This window comes from Phyllobates terribilis, unplaced genomic scaffold (assembly GCF_046119375.1).
Source record: "Phyllobates terribilis strain yellow unplaced genomic scaffold, ASM4611937v1 Scaffold_1__5_contigs__length_1240528914, whole genome shotgun sequence".
In the NCBI taxonomy this organism is placed as follows: Eukaryota; Metazoa; Chordata; class Amphibia; order Anura; family Dendrobatidae; genus Phyllobates; species Phyllobates terribilis.
Window position 1 is genome coordinate 479,331,611 of NW_027362761.1, and position 20,359 is coordinate 479,351,969.

Genomic DNA, 20,359 nt, shown 5'->3' on the forward strand with positions numbered 1-20,359 from the left:
GAGCTTTGGTAAATCAGCTGCTGCACATCCACAGGTCCCAAAACCAGAAGAACACTGTGATAGAACATTAAGTGGTTTGTCCTCACTGCTGATAGAGTTCCACAGGAAGGATCCAAGACATGCGGGAGGAGATCAAACATCTTCCTCAGGATCCAACCTCAATCTTTACTAGAATGTTACATTTTACAGGTCAGGATGACAATGCAGCATATATCATGTGATATTTTGGTTATCTTCTGGAGGTTAAGTTGTTTTAGTTTATTCTCTTGGGAAAAATGTAGCTGTGAAACACATACCAGCACTTCCTTTTGTTTTGATTTTTTCAGGGCACAAGCACCAACCCACAATAGTTCGTCTTTACCAATCCAAAGTCCTTTTTAAGGGTTATATAACTGCACGGTTGCCTTTAAGTACTTGTTTTGCTAATCTGTAAAAGCTTATTCTCTGTTAAGCAAGCTTGCTGACTGCATCCTGGTTGAGAGAATTCAAATGATTGGTCCATTTATCTAGAGAAGTATCGTGCGCTCTTTCGATGGTCCAGGTCCAGGAGTTGGTTTACTAGCTCAATCCATCCATGAATAGTGTTATCCAGTAGGCGCTACACCAGCAAACTCAGCATCCACTACATCTATGTTAACTTCCTTTAAAATAAAAGAATATATTCTTGTAGAACGCTTAATTAACTTTATAAGAACTTGGGTTCTGATGTTTCTTAAAAGCTCTTCAATGTACTCCCTTATAAAGGGGTCATCCACAATGTTGCTGTGGTTTGTTTTCAGAGTTTTCTCAAACTCAGTGATGCCACTATTTTGATGGGAACTTAGTAAATGTGTGATTGCTAGAATTTCAGGATCATTTCTGTAAGGTTTAGTCTCCTAAATGGGTTTATACCAGACTTCATGAGATCATGACTTCTCCCGCCTCGACTACTGCAACCTCCTTCTCTGTGGCCTCCCTTCTAACACTCTCGCACCCCTCCAATCTATCCTAAACTCTGCTGGCTGACTAATCCACCTGTCCCCCCGCTATTTGCCCGGCCTCTCCTCTTCACTGGCTCCCCACTGCCCAGAGACTCAAGTTCAAAACCCTAACCATGGCGTACAAAGCCATCCACAACCTGTCTCCTCCATACATATGTGACCTAATCTCCTGGTGCTCACCTGCACGCAACCTCCGATCCTCACAAGATCTCCTTCTAAACTTCCCTCTTATCTCCTCATCCCACAATCGCATACAAGATTTCTCCCGTGCATCCCCCCCTATACTGGAATTCTCTACCCCAACATATCAGACTCTCGCCTACAGTGGAAATCTTCAACAGGAACCTGAAGACCCACCTCTTCCGACAAGCCTACAATCTGCAGTAACCCTCGCTCCACCATACCGCTGCACGACCAGCAGTACCCTCACCTAATGTATCCTCACCCATCCCTTGTAGATTGTTTGTGAGCCCTAGCAGGCAGGCACCTCTTCCTCTGACAGTTGGTGACTTGGTTTTTGTTCAAGTTTATTGTACTTGTTTGCTATGTATACCCCTTTTCACATTTAAAGCACCATGGAATAAATGGCGCTATAAGAAATAATAATGATGATGAGCATATTTGCCAGGACTAGGTATTTAAAGTGCATTGTTCTTCTTGGGCTTCCAAATTCATCATCATTTTTAAATGCTTCAAAGAAATTAAGAACGGGTTGCCCAAGTAGCGGACAATCCCTTTAATAAAACGTGAGCAATGATAAGAGATTTATAAAGCAGCAAACACACACATACAAAAGAAAGAAAAGAAACAAACTACACTATTGACCTCTTAAGTCATTTTTTGATTCAGCGTCAAACTTTGATTGCAGTTTGCGAGACATGCAGATAATAATTGCCTCATCAATCTATGAAATAATATTAAAAATCTAATTACAGGGGTCAGACTACTGGGACGCACATGATGAGCAGAAAAGAAGGGCAACTGCTATTGGGAACACACAGACACCGTACCAGGGACTTTGCAGTTAGGTGTCCCCCCTATGTTCTGTTGGTAGAACAGACTTAACGGTAACAAATACCGATGAGCCATCATAAAACGGTTTAACTCTTCTATGCAAACCAGGCCAGCCTCAGCCAAAAAGCAAACAAGTAATCACTAGGGACCACTCAAATGAAAAGAGGATCCACAGATCTTAGCTTGTTACACAGCTATTAGTGCACACATGTACACAGCCTGTTGCAGTATTTGGATGTGTAGCCCATTTAAATCACATGGACATACAGTACATGTGTGTGTACAACTTTTTTTTTGCTCCAATGCATTTAAGGTAATTAAAGTGTTATTCAGGCAACTGCATTATTTTTCACAAAGCACAGTAAATGCATAACTATTGTCAATATAAAGACTGAGAACAACATTAAGATTCTTTCTTGTAACTTTTTTTTTTTTTTTTTAATCTCCAACTGCCACTCTATGCATCCAGTTTCACATATCTGGATTGGACGAATTGTCCTATTATTACACTGCAAAAACTGTATTTCCCAGCGGCACCCTGACTCTTTTCAGTTCTGCAGACCCCTCCCTCCCACTTCTGTGTGCTCAGGCCTAGCCCCATGTGTCTGAATTAATGACTCAAAGTGGTGCACTGTATCTTCCTGTACACATCTTCTGCCTGACCAATTTATCTTCTGCCATATACATCAACATAGTTGAATGTGAGTTTTAACATCATTGATCTGTTAGCTGATTTCCAGCAGAGATCCACAGCCCTGCACCCTGCTCAGCTCTGCCTCCACAAAGGAGCTTGTAGTAATAATGCACAGCAGAGGTGACACAAGCAGGCCTTTCTGAATTGATGACTCAGAATTGAGGACTTTGCTGTACTGGAAGCCAACCGCACTCGCTGTGCATGCTCAATCAGAAGCAGTCGAATTAAAGCATGACAACTCTAATAGCAACTATTGGCTAAGTAGAGCCCGGCACAGCATCCTTAGGAGGGTGTTATGTGAAATATGAGGCAGATTTAACAATTATTTATATTTGCATAAACAATTAGTACATGGACAGTGGGATTTTGGGAATAACCCTTTAAAGGAACTTTATATATAGTCTTGATTAAAAATATCCTAGTATTTTGCTTACAGTAGAAGTCTCCATGGTAACAGACTACAAACAAATCCTGTGTCGTCTGATCAAGCAGTCATGTCTTCTCCATTCCATCTGTCCCATTTTTCTGGCTAACATTCAATAGGTGTGAACTCTTTTTAAAGGCCATTTCCATACATTGTCAGACACCACCGAGATTTCTCAGGTACAAAAGGTATTTATTATATCACTTACTTATATAGCGCAGTCTGCAGCGCTTTACAGACATCATCATCACTATTCCACCTGGGGCTGACAACCTAAATTCCCAATCAGTATATGTTTGTAGTGTGGGAGGAAACCGGAAAACCCCGGAGGAAACCCACACAAACATGGGGAGAACATACCAACTCAACTCCTTGCAGATTTGAACCCAGGACCCCAGTGCTGCAAAGCAACAGTGCTAACCACCGAGTCAATGTGTAAGTGAATATAGTATATTATAGGTCAATCACATGCAATGGAAGAAAAGAACAAAAAAATCAGTGCAGAATAATAAATGTGCTAAGTCACAAGCGGATCTGCGAGCACATACAAGTGAAATCCGAATATCAGCATCAATATTCTGCCACAAATTCTTTGATAATTACAAAATGAATTAGTCATAGGTAAATCCTGAATATGTGAACATAGATTGGAATCACATGCATACATAGTTGAGCCTAACACAGAAGTGGATACACAAAGAAGAAAAAGTATATAGAGGAAAGACTTCTCCCTATTCCATCTTTCCTTGTGTTTTTTTCTCAAATACTGCATCAAAAACTGCATGTATGAATTCAGCCTGAGAAGAGACATAGTAATGGATAAACCAGAAGATCAAGAGTTGCAAAAATATTAGAGTAGGGGGAGAGGGAAGGGAAATCTGATGATTTTTCTTATTTCGGATCTTTTTTTCTATTTGCCAATAACAATTATATCTTTGCAAGCAATGCTCATTGCTATACATTCACCAAGAGTTAGTTCAATGTCTCCAGAGACGATTACAGAACCAGAATAAAGAAAGTCTTTGTTTTACTTTGCGATATGCTGGCACATGTTAAAACAAAGAATATTAAATATTCATGTTTGGAAACAAAATATATCAGGAAATAAGGGATGTAATGTTTAATAAATGTATTATGTCTTTGTAAAAGTATGTGTAGAATAACCATCTTTCAGCCTAAATTATAGGCATTATATGATCAGAACTCAAAGTTGTTTGTCAATGTCAAGGATATCCATCACATGATAATCTGGACAATAATGAACGAAAGACCAGTCAGTATGTCATATTGAAGGGTACCATACTTTAAAAGATGGCCAATGTTTGCCATCTTGTACAGTATGGTATCCTTGAACATGGCATTTTCTTCACTGCAACTAAAGAATGCCGTTTATGGATGAGTGGACACGTGGAAGGTCGGGTTCTGGTACCCGACCTTTATTCCAAAGTTCTCTCTCCTCTCACTGAAATGGACTTCTGGGGAAAGTCAATGGTTGGAGTTTAGCACCGGACAGTAACTGTCCGGTACGAACACCCGACTTTAAAGTCCAGGTCCACTCATCCCTAGTGCCGTTGTCTTTCATGCATTGTTGTCTGGATATACTGAGCACCACCATCCACCTAGATTGCCAACCATTACCTTTCTTATCATAATTTGGACAGACTTCATCAAATGCTATTAATCAGAGTGCCCCTTTCCTAAATGTACACGTGGCATACCTTCAGTTACATCGAAACCTCATAGGTTTATCTTGCACTAATCCTCAGTAACAGCCTGTAGGGTTTGTCCACTGGATAAAAAATATTCTTTAAAAAGTGCCTCAGACTGGTTTAAAAAAAAAAAAAAAAAGAGCTAATAACTACCTTCACTAATCTCCTCGCCCCCCTATTCTGACACCTGATCCCTACTTCCAGGCCCGGAAAAAAAAAAAAGACATGTCAATTAAAGAGTGGCAGACACTTCTATTTGTGGCTAGCTTGTTTCAAATCTGTCTTTTCTCCGAAACACAGCAGCATTATAAAGTAAATTGTAGTCCTTGGTAATGAGGGAAGTTATTGGTAATTCAAGCTACCCGTGGTTAATGGAGATCGATTAGCAGGATGCTGGTCTTAACCACTAAAGTTGAACTCATTGATTTGCCCCATTTATTCCCATGTAGTTAGAAAACAGTTAATGCTAAATGTGCTTCATTGTGCATTACCAAATTACTATTGGACTATAAAAGGAACCGGTCAGCAGATTTATGCTGCCTTAAACATGCAGCATTGATGACATTGATCAGGGCCTACAAATCAGAAGAGGTGCTGGGTATGCCGGCAAGTAGGGGGCGGTTCACAGCGCTCCCTCCGGTTGCCATGTAGTAGCTGGACTAGGGTCATCTCTACTGTTTAAGACAGCATCAATAGCAATTTGGTAACACACAGTGAAGCCAGTTTATCCATAAATTCTCTAACTACTGTAAGGATGCAGCTGGACAGGTCCTGGATGGGAAGTATCTGTCACTGAGGTGGCTGGCCTTCGTGATGTGAATCCCAGAGAGACAGTTTCAGCAAAATAGTTACGGAGAAGGTTTTTTAATGGACCCAAATTGTTGTGTCTGGGTTTTAGGAGAGACCAGAAGAGCTGGATGGGACTGGTCATTCCCTTGGCTACCATCCAGGCTTTGCAGCTCATTTAAAAGGCAGTTGAGCTGACTCAGAAGTGGTGGGTGAGCAAGAGGTGAAGAGTCCTCTTGGTGCTGGTCTCTCTGACAGGACTTGAGAGACACATGGACGCTTAGCTGAACAGGTGAGCCTGTTATATCATAGGAACTGTTCTGTTTTCCTTTCTTTTTCTGTATCCTGTAGAAAGGCTGTTCTTTACCCTAGAAGTTTATGAATTTTAATAAATCTTCCCGTTTTATATAAGAACTCGCTGCCTTTGCCTACCTCAACCGCTGCTAAACAGCGTGAACCCTTACACTATAAAGAAATGGGGCTCATGCAAACTTTTATATAGTTCATTGTTAAAACTACTTACGGTACATAACAGGTAAAATATGCCATATAACGTCTGCAGTTATTTCACAGCACGATCGACACTTCCGTGCCAAATAATCATTATAGTTTTAAGGTTGAAGGTAGACTTAAGACCATTGAGTTCAACCTATAGCCATTTGTATGCATAAATGGACTTTTTACAGCTGTATTTTCATAGTAACAGTAACTGCATTTGTAATGTGAGAATTAAATCTTTAAAATTCTTATAATATTATTTACTGCTTGAAACAACTCTCCGGACCGATCTGCTATAATGAACCCTTGTAATCCATATGGAGAAAAATAAAAAAACACAAACAACTGGGGTAAATGGGGTTTTTTTCTACACAGTCTGATACATCTATTAAAACAGACATTACAGGAAAGTTGTCAGGTCCTCTATAAAAAAAAAAACGCTTCATGATCAGCAATACAACTTATTAAGCAGAATTTCCACTTTTGATTAATTGTACAATGTCTTAACAGGTTAAAAGCAATTAACTCTGCAACCTGATACCACTTAATACACCAGGACAAAAAAATTATAAAATCTATTTATTGTTTCAATACTTCCATATTTTTCAGTTTCAGATATAAAAGAAGTCTTGCAGCTATTTTCTAGTTATTAGGACATTCTCTACAATTTTTGCTTTAAATTAATGCTTTACAAACATCTGTGCTCTTGCATTTTTAATTTATGTATGTGCTCATGTTTGATCATTTAGAGAGTTCTAATTGTTATAATATTGATTTATAATCAAAAATATTAAAGTGAAGAAATTAAACACTATAAAATATCTTATTAGAAAAAAATGCCTTTCTACCCTTTTCGGTCACGATTGTTCCTCCACTCAGCCTCCTGCATTGATAAAATTCATAGATAGCAGTCAGTACAGAGAGATCAGGTTGCAACCCAGAGGTCAAAGGAAAGTGGGAGGAGAAGAGAGGAGAGGAGCAGGTAAACAGAAACGCAGAATCATGGCTGCAGCCTCTACTGTGTGTTGTACCCAAGAGCTGGATTCACAGCTACCTGCTCAGTACTGCTGTACAATGTCCTCCATGCTGCTGTTGTTTCCAAGAGTGTGCCACAGACAAATAGGGTTCCCTAATATCTCAGTGTACTGTGTATGGGAGGCATAGCATATAGTCTCCACCAATCTGGATCTAAGTTCAGGGAAAACTGATTTTTTTAAAACTTTTCTGACAGAAATAATGTCTATGGAGGGAAGAATAAAAAAAAATGGCAGATGAAAATCATATGATGGCCAGAAGAAAAATGTCCATATGTATACATACATGACAGCTTATATTGAATAGTCAGCTGAAATGATAGGTACAATTGGAATGGATAATTTAAGGTATTTTACCTGTATCTTTTCCATAAAACTCACTGATAAGCTGAAAAGCCTGCATGTATTCAAAATGATCTTGGTCTCTTTTTTCAATTCTTGTCCGGTCATCATCTCGTAGGCTAAAGGGAAAAAAAAAGCAGGAAATATTGATAAAAATATTCTGCATTATGCAAGAACATAGAAAAAGCAATGTTAATAAAATGGTGCAACTTGGTTACAACGGCCTCAGGCTACAATATTTTCAACATACAATGATCTTTCCTGGTGTGAGTATAACATAAAACCACGTTATGCAAAAACCATGGTAATCTGCATTGCATGTGATTTGATGTAAAATCCAGTGAATCAGCTTTGTTCATTTCTCTTGCAGTTTCCATTTACTGTATGAACCAATAAAGGCATACGTTAAATCCACTGACCAGACGGAAACCATAAGGGTGTCCTTTTTGCCTCTCGGCTCGTATACAGCACTGTGCAAATTTTTTTTACTAGAAGTGAAAAAAAATGCTGCAAAGATTGCTTTCACAAATAAAAGTGTTGAAAGTTTATGTTTTTCAATTATTTTAATGCAAAGTGAATGGACAAAAGACCATTCTTAATCAAATCAATATTAAAGTGCAACAAATCTTTGCCATCAACACAGTATGAAAGCATTAGTCCTTCTAGGTACTCTGCACACAGTTTTTGAAGGAACTCGGCAAGGAGGTTGTTCCAAACATCTTGGCTGCAGACACATCATTGTATCGCTCTGCAATCATTTAAAGAACAAACTGCGTTCTATTTTTTCGAGAATAGTTGAGTCGCTTGACCTTGTTTACATGTTGAAAGTATGGGTTTTGGCTGTATTTCTTCCACTTCTGGACAGACTTCTCCAAACTGTAGTTGGGTGTAGCTCGGTCCCACTTCTTGCTGCCAGTTCTGAGCTGATGGCACTGCTGGACACCTTCTGATTTTGAATGCAAGTAAGCATGATGCGTGTTCCAGGTGGTGCACTAAATTTACTTGGCCGAAAACTGCATCTACAGTTCACAACTTTGCCCATTTCTTGGTGTCTTCGAGGTTAAGAGATTCAGCCAGATACCTGTCCATCATTCAATACCACCAGGGATGCATCTGGCTGGCATTCTTCTTACCTTGTAGCATTTTTTCCATACCTGCCTAAAATTTTTGCACCATACTGTATGTTGGTATACTATTTTTTTTGCTGTAGAAAATAATTTCTCTGGCACAGCAGGCCACTCTGTTAAAAAGTATCCCTTGCCTGGTATGCATTCAAAATTAGGAATATATCTGTCTGAAGTATAGGTCAGGAGGATTTTCCAACATATACCTTTGACGGATGGCACAAGTGAGGTATACACCTTATGGACTTTATAAACAGTCAAAAAGTAGTTTGAGGTGTGTTGGTTGTCTAATAGCACCTTTCTGCAGAAAAATACAATACTACATATTCTGTAGGATGAGCATCTTCCTAGGACACCAGAGGAGGATGGATCTTTATTTCTCCGATGCTGTAGAGGATCCTCAATAGGCTCCAGTTCACAACATAAATTTATTTAAAACATACAAAAGCTATTTCTAAATGTTATGATGGAGGAAATGCTTCATCTATTTTAGGTTTCAGCATTACCCTTTTCCTCTTTTTCTTTTCTTCTAAATTTGGGTTGACATTTTGGGGTCTTCAGAAAAAAATGATGGGTTTTCCATAGAGTTCGGAGCTCAAGTTACATTTTCTTCTTACAGCGGTTGGTCCTGGAACCTGGATTAATATTGTAACTTGAGGTATTGCTATACCAGACAATAAGTAGTAAGGGGCAGAGTGATAGTATAATGATACAGTAAAAATTTCATACTGCTTGCATGCAGAATTAGCCACTTTCATCTATCATGATCGGACAACTCAAGAGAACACTCCAAGTGCAAACTATCGTAGCCCTATTTCAGAATAATGTGGTGCTCCCAAAACATGATGGAGGAGATATATAGGTGAATGTAAATGTATACAGGAATTTTCCGGGGCTACTCCTCCACCAAGCAGTAAGCTGCATAGACTACTATGGGGAGGATCCAGGCTTCTCTGTAATATTCCTGAATTTCTTGCTGCACAGCATTATTCCATTACTAGGAACTTCCTTCCCATCAGTGTGGTTTAGTGAGAGCAATGAAAAAGTAATTACATTAGCTTCATCTGCTTTCCACATAATCACCCCAGCAAATCTGTATTTACATTTTAAAAAACATTGGCGCATGTAAAGCGAGAATGGCAGGTCAGCACTTAATGTCTGTCCGCAGAGTAAATACACACAGCAGGGTCATCATGTCTTCATTAGCGGAATTGTTTCCTATGACCGGCAATTCTCTGCATGAACCCGAAGCTGTAATTTTTCATTAACACTGAGAACATTTAGCGCGTATATCACTAAGGCCTGCAACACAGTTAACATGATCTGGATCTGATGGTAGGGCTCGGAGGACTAAGGTACAGTTTGTATAACGCTTCTTTTATTTCTCACTTAGTCTCGACCTGAACACATAAAAGCAGCGTTACTAAAGAAATGCACTGAAATAAATCAATATCACCTCATGATGGACGAACAGAACAATCAGTGGTCAGAGATCACAGAGTATTTCATCCAGTAAACAAAGCAAGCGAAAATAAAATGCGGCAGATTACTATTCATGAATTTCAATGGTGTGCAACGTCCCATAGGAAACCAATACGATTCACAAAGAGTGCACTTCTATGCCTGGATGAGAATAATAATAATTATAAATTTGAATATTTATTTTAAAGATACCCTAATTCTATGGTGCTTTACACCTGAGAACAGAGTTTACAGTAAGTAATAACCTTTATAACAAGATACAAATAAACACGTTGAGTGACAGACTGATACAACGGGAGAAAAGACCCTGCCTGCAAGAGCTTACAACCTATGAGCAAAGAGGAGAGAATAAGCCCCTTGATTGGAGCAGTGCCAAAAGATCAATGTTTCACATGTATAGGAAAGTGTAAAAATGACAAATCATCCCATCAGGCAATCACTGTTCATGTGGATTAAGAGGGCATATGGTTGTCACAGATAGCCCGGCCTCACCTTCATTATGACAGTGGGATGTGTTGCTGGGGATGAAGAGTTTTATAAAGTGTTCAAGGAGCTTTTTGATCCCATCACTGAGGACAGAAATAGAAGCTACAAGTCAACAGACTTGCACAAAACAGAGCTGAACTCTGAAAAGCCTATGGGTGGTAAACAACATCAGCTGATTGACAATCACTTCCTCTTCAACAAACCTGTTTCTTCGGCTTTTTTTCTCTAGAATGGCCCTGGATTCAACTGATCACAGGGGCATCTTGTAGGATGACAAAACTTTCTTTGTCTGGATCAATGAGGAGAATCATCTTTGTGTGATTTCGAAGCATAAGGGTGGCAAAATGAAGGAGGTCTTCAAGAGGTTCCGTGATGGTCTGAGTATTGTGTTATGGGTTCCACTGGTGAGGTGGATCGGTTAGGGTGAGCAGCATAGACCGGAGATGACGATGCAGCCGAGCTGGCCTTGAAGGTTGGCATGTGGATCAGCGAGGACAACAATAGCAGGAGATACAGGAGAGTACACATACAAGTGGAGCAAGAAACCCTTGATGAAGCAAATCCTGGTGTTCGGATACACACATGAACAGTAGACTTAACAATATATGAGACTTGCAGCAGGCAAATGGTTAATATCAGAGACATGCAATCAGGGATTCATAGCTGGAAAATGGTTAACTGCAGGACAGCAGTGATGAATAGGCAAACTGGTTACTTGCTTGAAGAGATGTGGTTACACACAGGAATAGAGGAGTCAAACAATCAGGCGATTTGCTTGTTGAGAGTTGTATTGAAAGTGCAAAAACATCAGGATCCACAGGTATGAACAAGGAAGAAGTTACAGAAGATTGGATACTAGGCAAGAGTTTACCGGAGAGATGATTAGGCAGCTTAGTGAAGTGAATGATGAGAAATACTCCTGTAACACATATAATAACTGAAACTTGTGCTTCATGAATACTCACACAGCACATGCCTGAGCAAGCCTTAAAAGGCTTGGGGTGATGTCAGAAGTGATTGCCAGATTACCACAGTAAAAGGGAGCTGGCCAAAGAAGAAGAAAACCAGGCCAGGAACAGGTAAGTAACAAAAACCCTGGGTCTTGGCATTCACTAGATATAATCGATACATTACACGGTCAAAACCACTGATGTAGACAAATTATCTCTTTTCATGACAATAAAACGTCCTAATGGTAGTGGCCTCAGCAGTCTATTGCACCAATGCAACAACGGATCAGGAATTTGTGTTGATTTACATTCCAAAATTCTTGGATTTGAAACCAAAGTATCTGTGGGATGTGCTGGAAAAACAATTCTGATCTGTGGATGCATTTTGGTGTTAGATAACAAAGGACACCATCAAAGGCCTTGTAGACCCCATACCTCGAGTCAAAAAAAAATTGGTTTCAGGAGTGGGACCTAAACAATATTAGTCAGGTGGTTATAATGTTATAAGCGTTCAGCGTAATTCTTCCATCTGTATTCCATCTTTACAAGTTTATAACATAGAAATGATCGAATACAGCAGAAGAGAATCCTCCTGATACAGGGGAGTCTGTAGTGCTAGCTAAGGGTAGAGTGAAGCAAGGTTGACCATACCCTTTAATACAAAAAAAATAAAAAATCAGACTCAGTTTTAAGCACCATTTTACAGCTTCCATAAAAGGCAAAAAGTACCTAATACGGTTAATTAGCTATAATTATAATGAAGATGTCATTACTAGGATAATTATATTGCACAGTTCTGTCTCTCCCTGGCAGTCCTGTACATAACTTGCTGAAGGCACAGACTAAAGAATCTCTGCCTTCAAGCATTGTACCATCCTTATAATGAATATAGGGGTCAGACTTCATTATCCCTCCTCTCCGTCTCTGATGCGGTCAGTATATGTACAGTAAGTACTGCACGGTGAGCAGCGGAGGCTGGAAGGAGGCTGGAGGGAGGCTGGGTAGACTATACAATGGTGATGTCAGCTAGCAGTTAAAGTGGTTGGCCAGGCATTATAAAGGACTGGGATTTCAGCACTGTTTATACAATTCTGCTCCTACACCAACAGGTCTGCCAAAATCCCCTAACAGAATATGTGTGTGTGTCTGCGTGTGACTTGTTAGATTCAGAGCCAAACATTTCTAAACTTTGTTAATATGTATCTAGACAGCAGTAATTAGTGACATTAACCCTTCCACTGACTGGCTTACATTACCCAGGAAGCTGTCAGGTTCCCTTTAATGTCACCAATAATCTGTACAATTCAATAGAAAAATAAATTGAAATTATTTCAGGTGGAAAAAGAAATATAAAGAACTAAAATAATGTGAATAATAGCAATGGGTCTAATGACTGAAAACCACTCCATGGAGATCTGTATAATAGCTATAGGTGGTAAACATAAAACGTAACTTTTAATTAATACGATAAAATACTCAAACATGTATAAAATGTATAATACTAGTCCAGGTCTAGGCTCTGGCTGGGCCATTCCAAAAATTTGATCATCTTCCGACGAAGTAATTTTTTTGTTGATTTGGAGGTATGCTTTTAGTCACGGTCATGCTGAAAGGTGAAATTCCTCTTCATCTGTAGCATTTTACCAGAGGCCTAAAGGTTTGTTGCAAAACTGACTGATATTTGAAACTATTCACAATTCCCTAGACATTAAATAAAGCCCCAGTTCCAGCTATCGAAAAACAGCCTCAAAGAATAATGCTGCCTCCACCATGCTTCTCTGTGGGTATGCTGTTCTTTTGGTGATTAGCAGAGTTGCCTTTGCAACAAACATTCCTTTTGGAATTATGGCCAAAAAGTTCAACCATAACATGTTTCCCTGTAACATCACACCATAACTCGTTTTCCCACATGTTTTGGCAGATTTGTTGTAGCTTTTGGCAAAACATGTTTTTCTTAGTAAGAAAAGACTTTTGTCTTGCCACCTTACCCTACAAGCCAGACATATGAAGAATATGGGTGATTGTTGTCACATGCAGTATGCGACCATTACTTACCAGATATTTCTGCAGTTCCTTTAACCCCTTTTCCCCTGAGGGTGATTTCCACGTTAATGACAAGGCCAATTTTTACAATTCTGACCACTGTCACTTTATGAGGTAATAACTCTGGAACGCTTCAACGGATCCCCCTGATTCTGAGACTGTTTTTTTCATGACATATTGTACTTCATGATAATGGTAAAAATTTATTCAATATCGCTTGCGTTTATTTGTGAAAAAAATGGAAATTTGGACTAAAATGTTGAAAATTTTGCAATTTTCAAACTTTGAATTTTCATGTCCTTAAATTAGAGAGATGTGTCACACAAAATAGTTAATAAATAACATTTTCCACATGTTTACCTTACATCAGCACAATTTTGGAACCAAAATTTTTTTTTGCTAGGGAGCTATAAGGGTTAAAAGTTGACCAGCGATTTCTCATTTTTACAACAAAATTTACAAAAACATTTTTTTAGGGACCACATCACATTTGAAGTGACTTTGAGGGGCCTTTATGACAGAAAATACCCAAAAGTGACACCATTCTAAAAACTGCACCCCTCAAGGTGCTCAAAACCACATTCAAGAACTTTATTAACCCTTCAGGTGCTTCGCAGGAATTTTTGGAAAGCGGAAGAAAAAATGTTCATTTAACTTTTTTCACAAAAATGGTACTTTAGACCGCAATTTTTTTATTTTTGCAAGGGTAACAGGAAAAAATGGACGCCAAAATGTGTTGCTTTATTCTGAGAACTGTTATTTTTTATTTTTCGGCTGATGGAGCTGTACGGCGGCTTGTTTTTTGCGGGACAAGATGACGTTTTCAGTGGTACCATTTTTATTTACACTCGTCTTTTTGATCGCATTTTATTCCAAAGTTTTGTTTGGCGGTATGATGATAAAGCATCGTTTTTTGCTTCGTTTTTTATTTATATTTTTTTACAGTGTTCACTAAAGGGGTTAACTAGTGGGACAGTTTTATAGGTCAGGTCGTTCCGGATGCGGCAATACCAATTATGTGTACTTTTATTTATTTTTATTTTTTTTTTCATAATACTATTTATTGATGGGTACATTATATTTTTATTTTTTGGGGATTATTTTTTTTATAGACATTTTTAAAATTTTTATTTTTTTTTCACTTTTTGATTCGTTTTTTTTACCTTTTACATGTTGTCCCACTATTGGACTTTCACTTTTTGCAGGCTGATCGCCTGTATAGCACAGGAATGCCGCACCATCCCTGTGCTATACAGGCTGTCTGCGCTACACAGGCAGAAGATACTGTGATCGCGCACTGTGCATGACCAAAGTATCTTCCTGCTGTCTGGTGACCCGGGTCACCATGACAACCACGGGACCGGGCCACAGACAGCGCTGGACCCTGGAGAGGGAGAGGAGGTAAGTAACGGCGCTTCCCTCCTCTTACCACCGTAATGCTGCGATTCGGGTGTTTATGTGCTGGGAGCGGTGCGGGATCGCACCCAGCACCTAGTACCGGGTGTCAGCTGTGACAATCATCTGACACCCAGCAGCGATTCCGCCTGCACCAATTTTCTTTTATTTACATACATTTTTTAGAAACTAGTTCTAGTTAGTTAGTGTCACTCTTGTGCCAACTGAAGCCAATTTTTGATGGTCTTCACAGTGCTCCATGGCATATCTAATGCCTTGGAAAAAAACATTTTAGGCTATGTGCCCACGATGCAGAAAGGCTCAGGATTTTTTCCTGAGCGTTTCTGCATCTCCCTGGCAGAAAAAAACGCATGAGGATTGTACATGCGTTTTCCTGCCAGGGACATGCGGATGTGAAGCGTTCTTCACTTGCATTTCCGCATGCGGGTTGACAAGCGCTTTCCAAGCGATTTTAGCATCACTTGGAAAGTGCTTGACAACTTGGTCACACTATATAAATCCATGCAAACGGCATGGATTTATATACTGTGACCGAAAGAATGGTAAAAAATAAAAAAATAAATATATACTTACCTTGCGATGGCCCGCGCTGTCTTGCTTCCCTCAGTCCTGGCTGCCGGCAGCGGTACACTGAAGGACCTGCCGAATTCAGCGTCGCGTGATCCGTCACATGACTATCACGTCAGCGCAGGTCCTTCAATCCATCGCTAGCTGCCGGCATGAAAGGACGAGTGCAGTGGGGGCCGTCAGAAGGTAAATATAATCTTTATTTTTTATTTTATTCTTTTTTTTCACAGTTTCTATGGTACCCGGGTCCAGAGGAGAGTCTCCTCTCCTCTAGACCTGGGTACCATCCGCACATTGAAAGTATGGATTCCGCATGTCCTTATCTAGTGAAGCGGAATGCACGCGTTCTAATGCAAGTCAATGGCGGCGAAAACGCAGCACTTCCGCAAAATAATTGGTAGTGCTGCGTTTTTTTCCGCAATGATAATCCGCAGCGGAAATTTCCGCAGCATGTGCATAGCACATGCGGATTATCATTGGGGAACATGGCAGGCCTTCTACCATGCGCTTTTTAAGCGTTTCTGCAGCGTTTTTGCAGCTGCGGAAACGCTTAAAAAACGCATCGTGGGCACACAGCCTAACACTTCTCCTGATTGATAACTTTCAATCTTTTAGCTGTGATGTAAACTGTATACGGAGCATGGCTTTTGCTATAAAATGCAACTAAGAAAATTCCAGGAAAATCCTTAGATAAAATATGAACAGCTTAACTACAGTACAGACCAAAAGTTTGGACACACCTTCTCTTTTAAAGATTTTTCTGTATTTTCATGACTATGAAAATTGAACATTCACACTGAAGGCATCAAAACTATGAATTAACACATGTGGAATTATATACTTAACAAAAAAGTGTGAAACAACTGAAAATATGGCTTATACTCTAGGTTCTTCAAAGTAGCCACCTTTTGCTTTGATGACTGCTTTGCACATTCTTGGCATCCTCTTGATGAGCTTCAAGAGGTAGTCACCGGAAATGGTCTTCCAACAATCTTGAAGGGGTTCCCAGAGATGCTTAGCACCTGTTGGCCCTTTTGCCTTCACTCTGCGGTCCAGCTCACCCCAAACCATCTTGATTGGGTTCAGGTCTGGTGACTGTGGAGGCCAGGTCATCTGGCTTAGCACCCCATCACTCTCCTTCTTGGTCAAATAGCCCTTACACAGCCTGGAGGTGTGTTTGGGGTCATTGTCCTGTTGAAAAATAAATGATGGTCCAACTAAACGCAAACCGGATGGAATAGCATGCCGCTGCGAGATGCTGTGGTAGCCATGCTGGTTCAGTATGCCTTCAATTTTGAATAAATCCCCAACAGTGTCACCAGCAAAGCACCCCCACACCATCACACCTCCTCCTCCATGCTTTACGGTGGGAACCAGGCGTGTAGAGTCCATACGTTCACCTTTTCTGCGTCGTACAAAGACACTGTGGTTGGAACCAAAGATCTCAAATTTGGACTCCTCAGACCAAAGCACAGATTTCCACTGGTCTAATGTCCATTCCTTGTGTTCTTTAGCCCAAAGAAGTCTCTTCTGCTGGTTGCCTGTCCTTAGCAGTGGTTTCCTAGCAGTTATTTTACCATGAAGGCCTGCTGCACAAAGTCTCCTCTTAACAGTTGTTGAAGAGATGTGTCTGCTGCTAGAACTCTGTGTGGCATTGACCTGGTCTCCAATCTGAGCTGCTGTTAACCTGCAATTTCTAAGGCTGGTGACTCGGATAAACTTATCCTCAGAAGCAGAGGTGACTCTTGGTCTTCCTTTCCTGGGGAACTCCTCATGAGAGCCAGTTTCTTTGTAGCGCTTGATGGTTTTTGCAACTGCACTTGGGGACACTTTCAAAGTTTTCCCAATTTTTCGGACTGACTGACCTTCATTTCTTAAAGTAATGATGGCCACTCGTTTTTCTTTACTTAGCTGCTTTTTTCTTGCCATAATACAAATTCTAACAGTCTACTCAGTAGGACTATCAGCTGTGTATCCACCAGATTTCTGCACAACACAAATAATGGTCCCAACCCCATTTATAAGGCAAGAAATCCCACTTATTAAACCTGACAGGGCACACCTGTGAAGTGAAAACCATTTCTGGTCACTACCACTTGAAGCTCATCAAGAGAATGCCAAGAGTGTGCAAAGCAGTCATCAAAGCAAAGGGTGGCTACTTTGAAGAACCTAGAATATAAGACATATTTTCAGTTGTTTCACACTTTTTTGTTAAGTATATAATTCCACGTGTGAATTCATAGTTTTGATGCCTTCAGTGTGAATGTACAATTTTCATAGTCATGAAAACACAGAAAAATCTTTAAATGAGGTGTGTCCAAACTTTTGGTCTGTACTGTATATACGGGGTTAATCAGAATCACTGTAAATGATGGCAACTGTGTACGGACAACTATTTAACATGAGTTTAAATGTGTTTGGCCAATTGTGACCCACATCCCCAATTATAAGAGGGTGCTGACACTTATGCAACCACATTGTTTTAGTTTTGTTGTTTTTATTTTTCCCCTCAAGTAATGTTTCTCAATGGATTTGTAAATTTTATGGGTAAAAATAAAAGTGGGAAAAGTTCTGAAATGTTTCTGGGTATTAATTTTTTACAGACAAAAACCTGGCATTTTAAAAGTTGTGTGTAGATTTTTTATATGCACTGCATAATCAGTGTGATATATACGTTTCCAATTTTCTTCTGTCTAAATCTGGGGGGCATCTTATAGTGCTAAAAATACGGTACAAAAGAATGTATTTTGCAAATAAAGCAAATTAATTTTCCAACTAAAAAGACTGGAATTCCCTTTAAAACATGGAAATAATCTGGCAGACAAGTAGAAGGCCATTCCAATGAAAATAAGGTTTATCATGAACTAAAACTGCTAATAAAACACGTTTTGTTTTACCAGTTCCACAATATGTGTCAGGGAGCACAAACCCAACTCCTCCCTACAGTTCCAGGAATAAGCAAAATCTTGCTGGTCACAGAAGCAATCCCTGTCATGGTCAGATCTCCTAAAACTGCTTCCTCACTGAATCCATTGTCAGGATTAAGTAATAAAAAGGTTCCAGGGACATTTATTAAACTCATAAAAATATAGTGATGTTTGAAGTTTAGTGAACTCAGGATTTTCCATATTTTTAAGTTAGTTTCACCTAAAGCTTCATGAAATTTGTACCCAAGTAATAAAAATAGATAAAGAGAACTAAATCAAACAAGAGTTAAAATATTACGGTTTGTATTTTTTTTATTGAGGAAAATAATCCAATATCACGTGGCAAAAATTTGTGAATCTTTAGGATTAGCAGATAATTTGAAGGTGAAATTATGAGTCTTATGCTTTCAAACAATGAGATGACAATCAGGTGTGAGTGGGCGACCTGTTTATTTAAAGAATACTGATCTATCAAAGCCTGAGTTTCACAACACATGCTTGTCATGGCACAAACAAATGTGATTTCTAAGGACCTCAAAAGAATAGCTGCTGATGATCATTCTAGAAAAGATTACAAAACAATCTTTAAAGAGTTCAGACTCCACTAATCCACAGTCAGACAGATTGTCTACAAATGGAGGAAACGGACAAGCATTATTACACTCCCCAGAAGTGGTCAACCATCAAAGTTCACTCCGAGAACAAGGTCCATAAAAGTCTGCAATGTCAGAAAGAAACCCAAGGTTAGCACTATGCAACTAAAGGCCTCACTCACATTAGCTATTGTTAATGTTCATTAGTCCGCCATCAGGAGGACACTGAACAACAATGTTGTGCTTAGCAGAATTGTTAGGAGAAAGCCACTCTCCAAAAATAACATTCCAATCCATCTGCAGTTTGCTATAGATCACCTGGACAATCCAGAAGGCTACTGGAACAATGTTTGTGGACAGAAGAACAAAATAGAGATTTTCTGTTTAAAATGAGAAGTTTTATGTCTGTAGAAATAAAAAACACTGCGTTACAGCATAAAAACCTGATAAAAACTGCGAAACACAGTGGTGGCAGTAGCCCGTTTTGCTGCATGTAGGCCAGGACAGTTTTCCATCATTGATGAATTTTATCAGCAAATGCTAAAGGAAAATATCAGAATAGGGGGAGACATATCAATGGTGCAACCCGTGTAGCCGCATAGAAACCCAAAGAGTCAAGAGGCTCATTTCTACCTACAAAGCAGGGGGAATTGTGTAGTGATGAGCTATTGGACTGAAAAGGGCCTATAATTTTGTTCTTGCACAGGGGCCCTTTCCAGTCTGTGCGTCAGTGTGCCAGAATATCTGCCTATGAGCTGAATCTCAAGAGAACATGGGCCATGTAAGACAACGATCCAAAGCTCTTTCTACAAAGAATGGTTCAAGTAGTATAAAGTTAAAATTTTCGAATAGCCAAGTCAAAATCCAGATCTTAATCCTATAATAAATGTTGTGGAAGAACATGAAGGGAACAGTTTATGTAAGAAAACCCAACATAACAGAGTTGAGACTAATTTTAGGGAGGAATGTGATAAAATTCCTCCAAGCCAACATGCAGAACTAGTAAGTAATTAGGAGGAACTTTATAAGTAGTTATTGCTGTGCAAGATACTGAAAGCAAAAGGTTCATATGACTTGTGAGATTGAATCATTTTTCTCAATAAAAAGAATGACAAAGTCTAATATGACTCGTGTTTGAATTAGATCTTTTCATCTACTTTTAGGACTTGGGTGAAAACCTGATGTAGCTTTAGGTCAAATTTATGTAGATCTATAGAAAATTCTGAAGGGTTCACAAACTTTCATGCACCACTCTAGAAAGAAAATCAGTATATGGCCACATTCACACAT

The 20,359-nt window shown here is 39.4% G+C and overlaps 1 protein-coding gene across 3 annotated transcripts in view; it reads right to left on the reverse strand.

Annotated features, from left to right (window-relative positions):
• MSH3 (mutS homolog 3) overlaps nucleotides 1–20,359 on the reverse strand; it is a 252,919-nt gene that overhangs the window by 175,204 nt on the left and 57,356 nt on the right. For all 3 annotated transcript variants that reach the window (XM_073679269.1, XM_073679248.1, XM_073679259.1), the window contains one exon: nucleotides 7,497–7,600. In XM_073679269.1, the coding sequence (XP_073535370.1) occupies nucleotides 7,497–7,600 (104 nt within the window). The remainder of the gene's footprint in view (nucleotides 1–7,496; nucleotides 7,601–20,359) is intronic.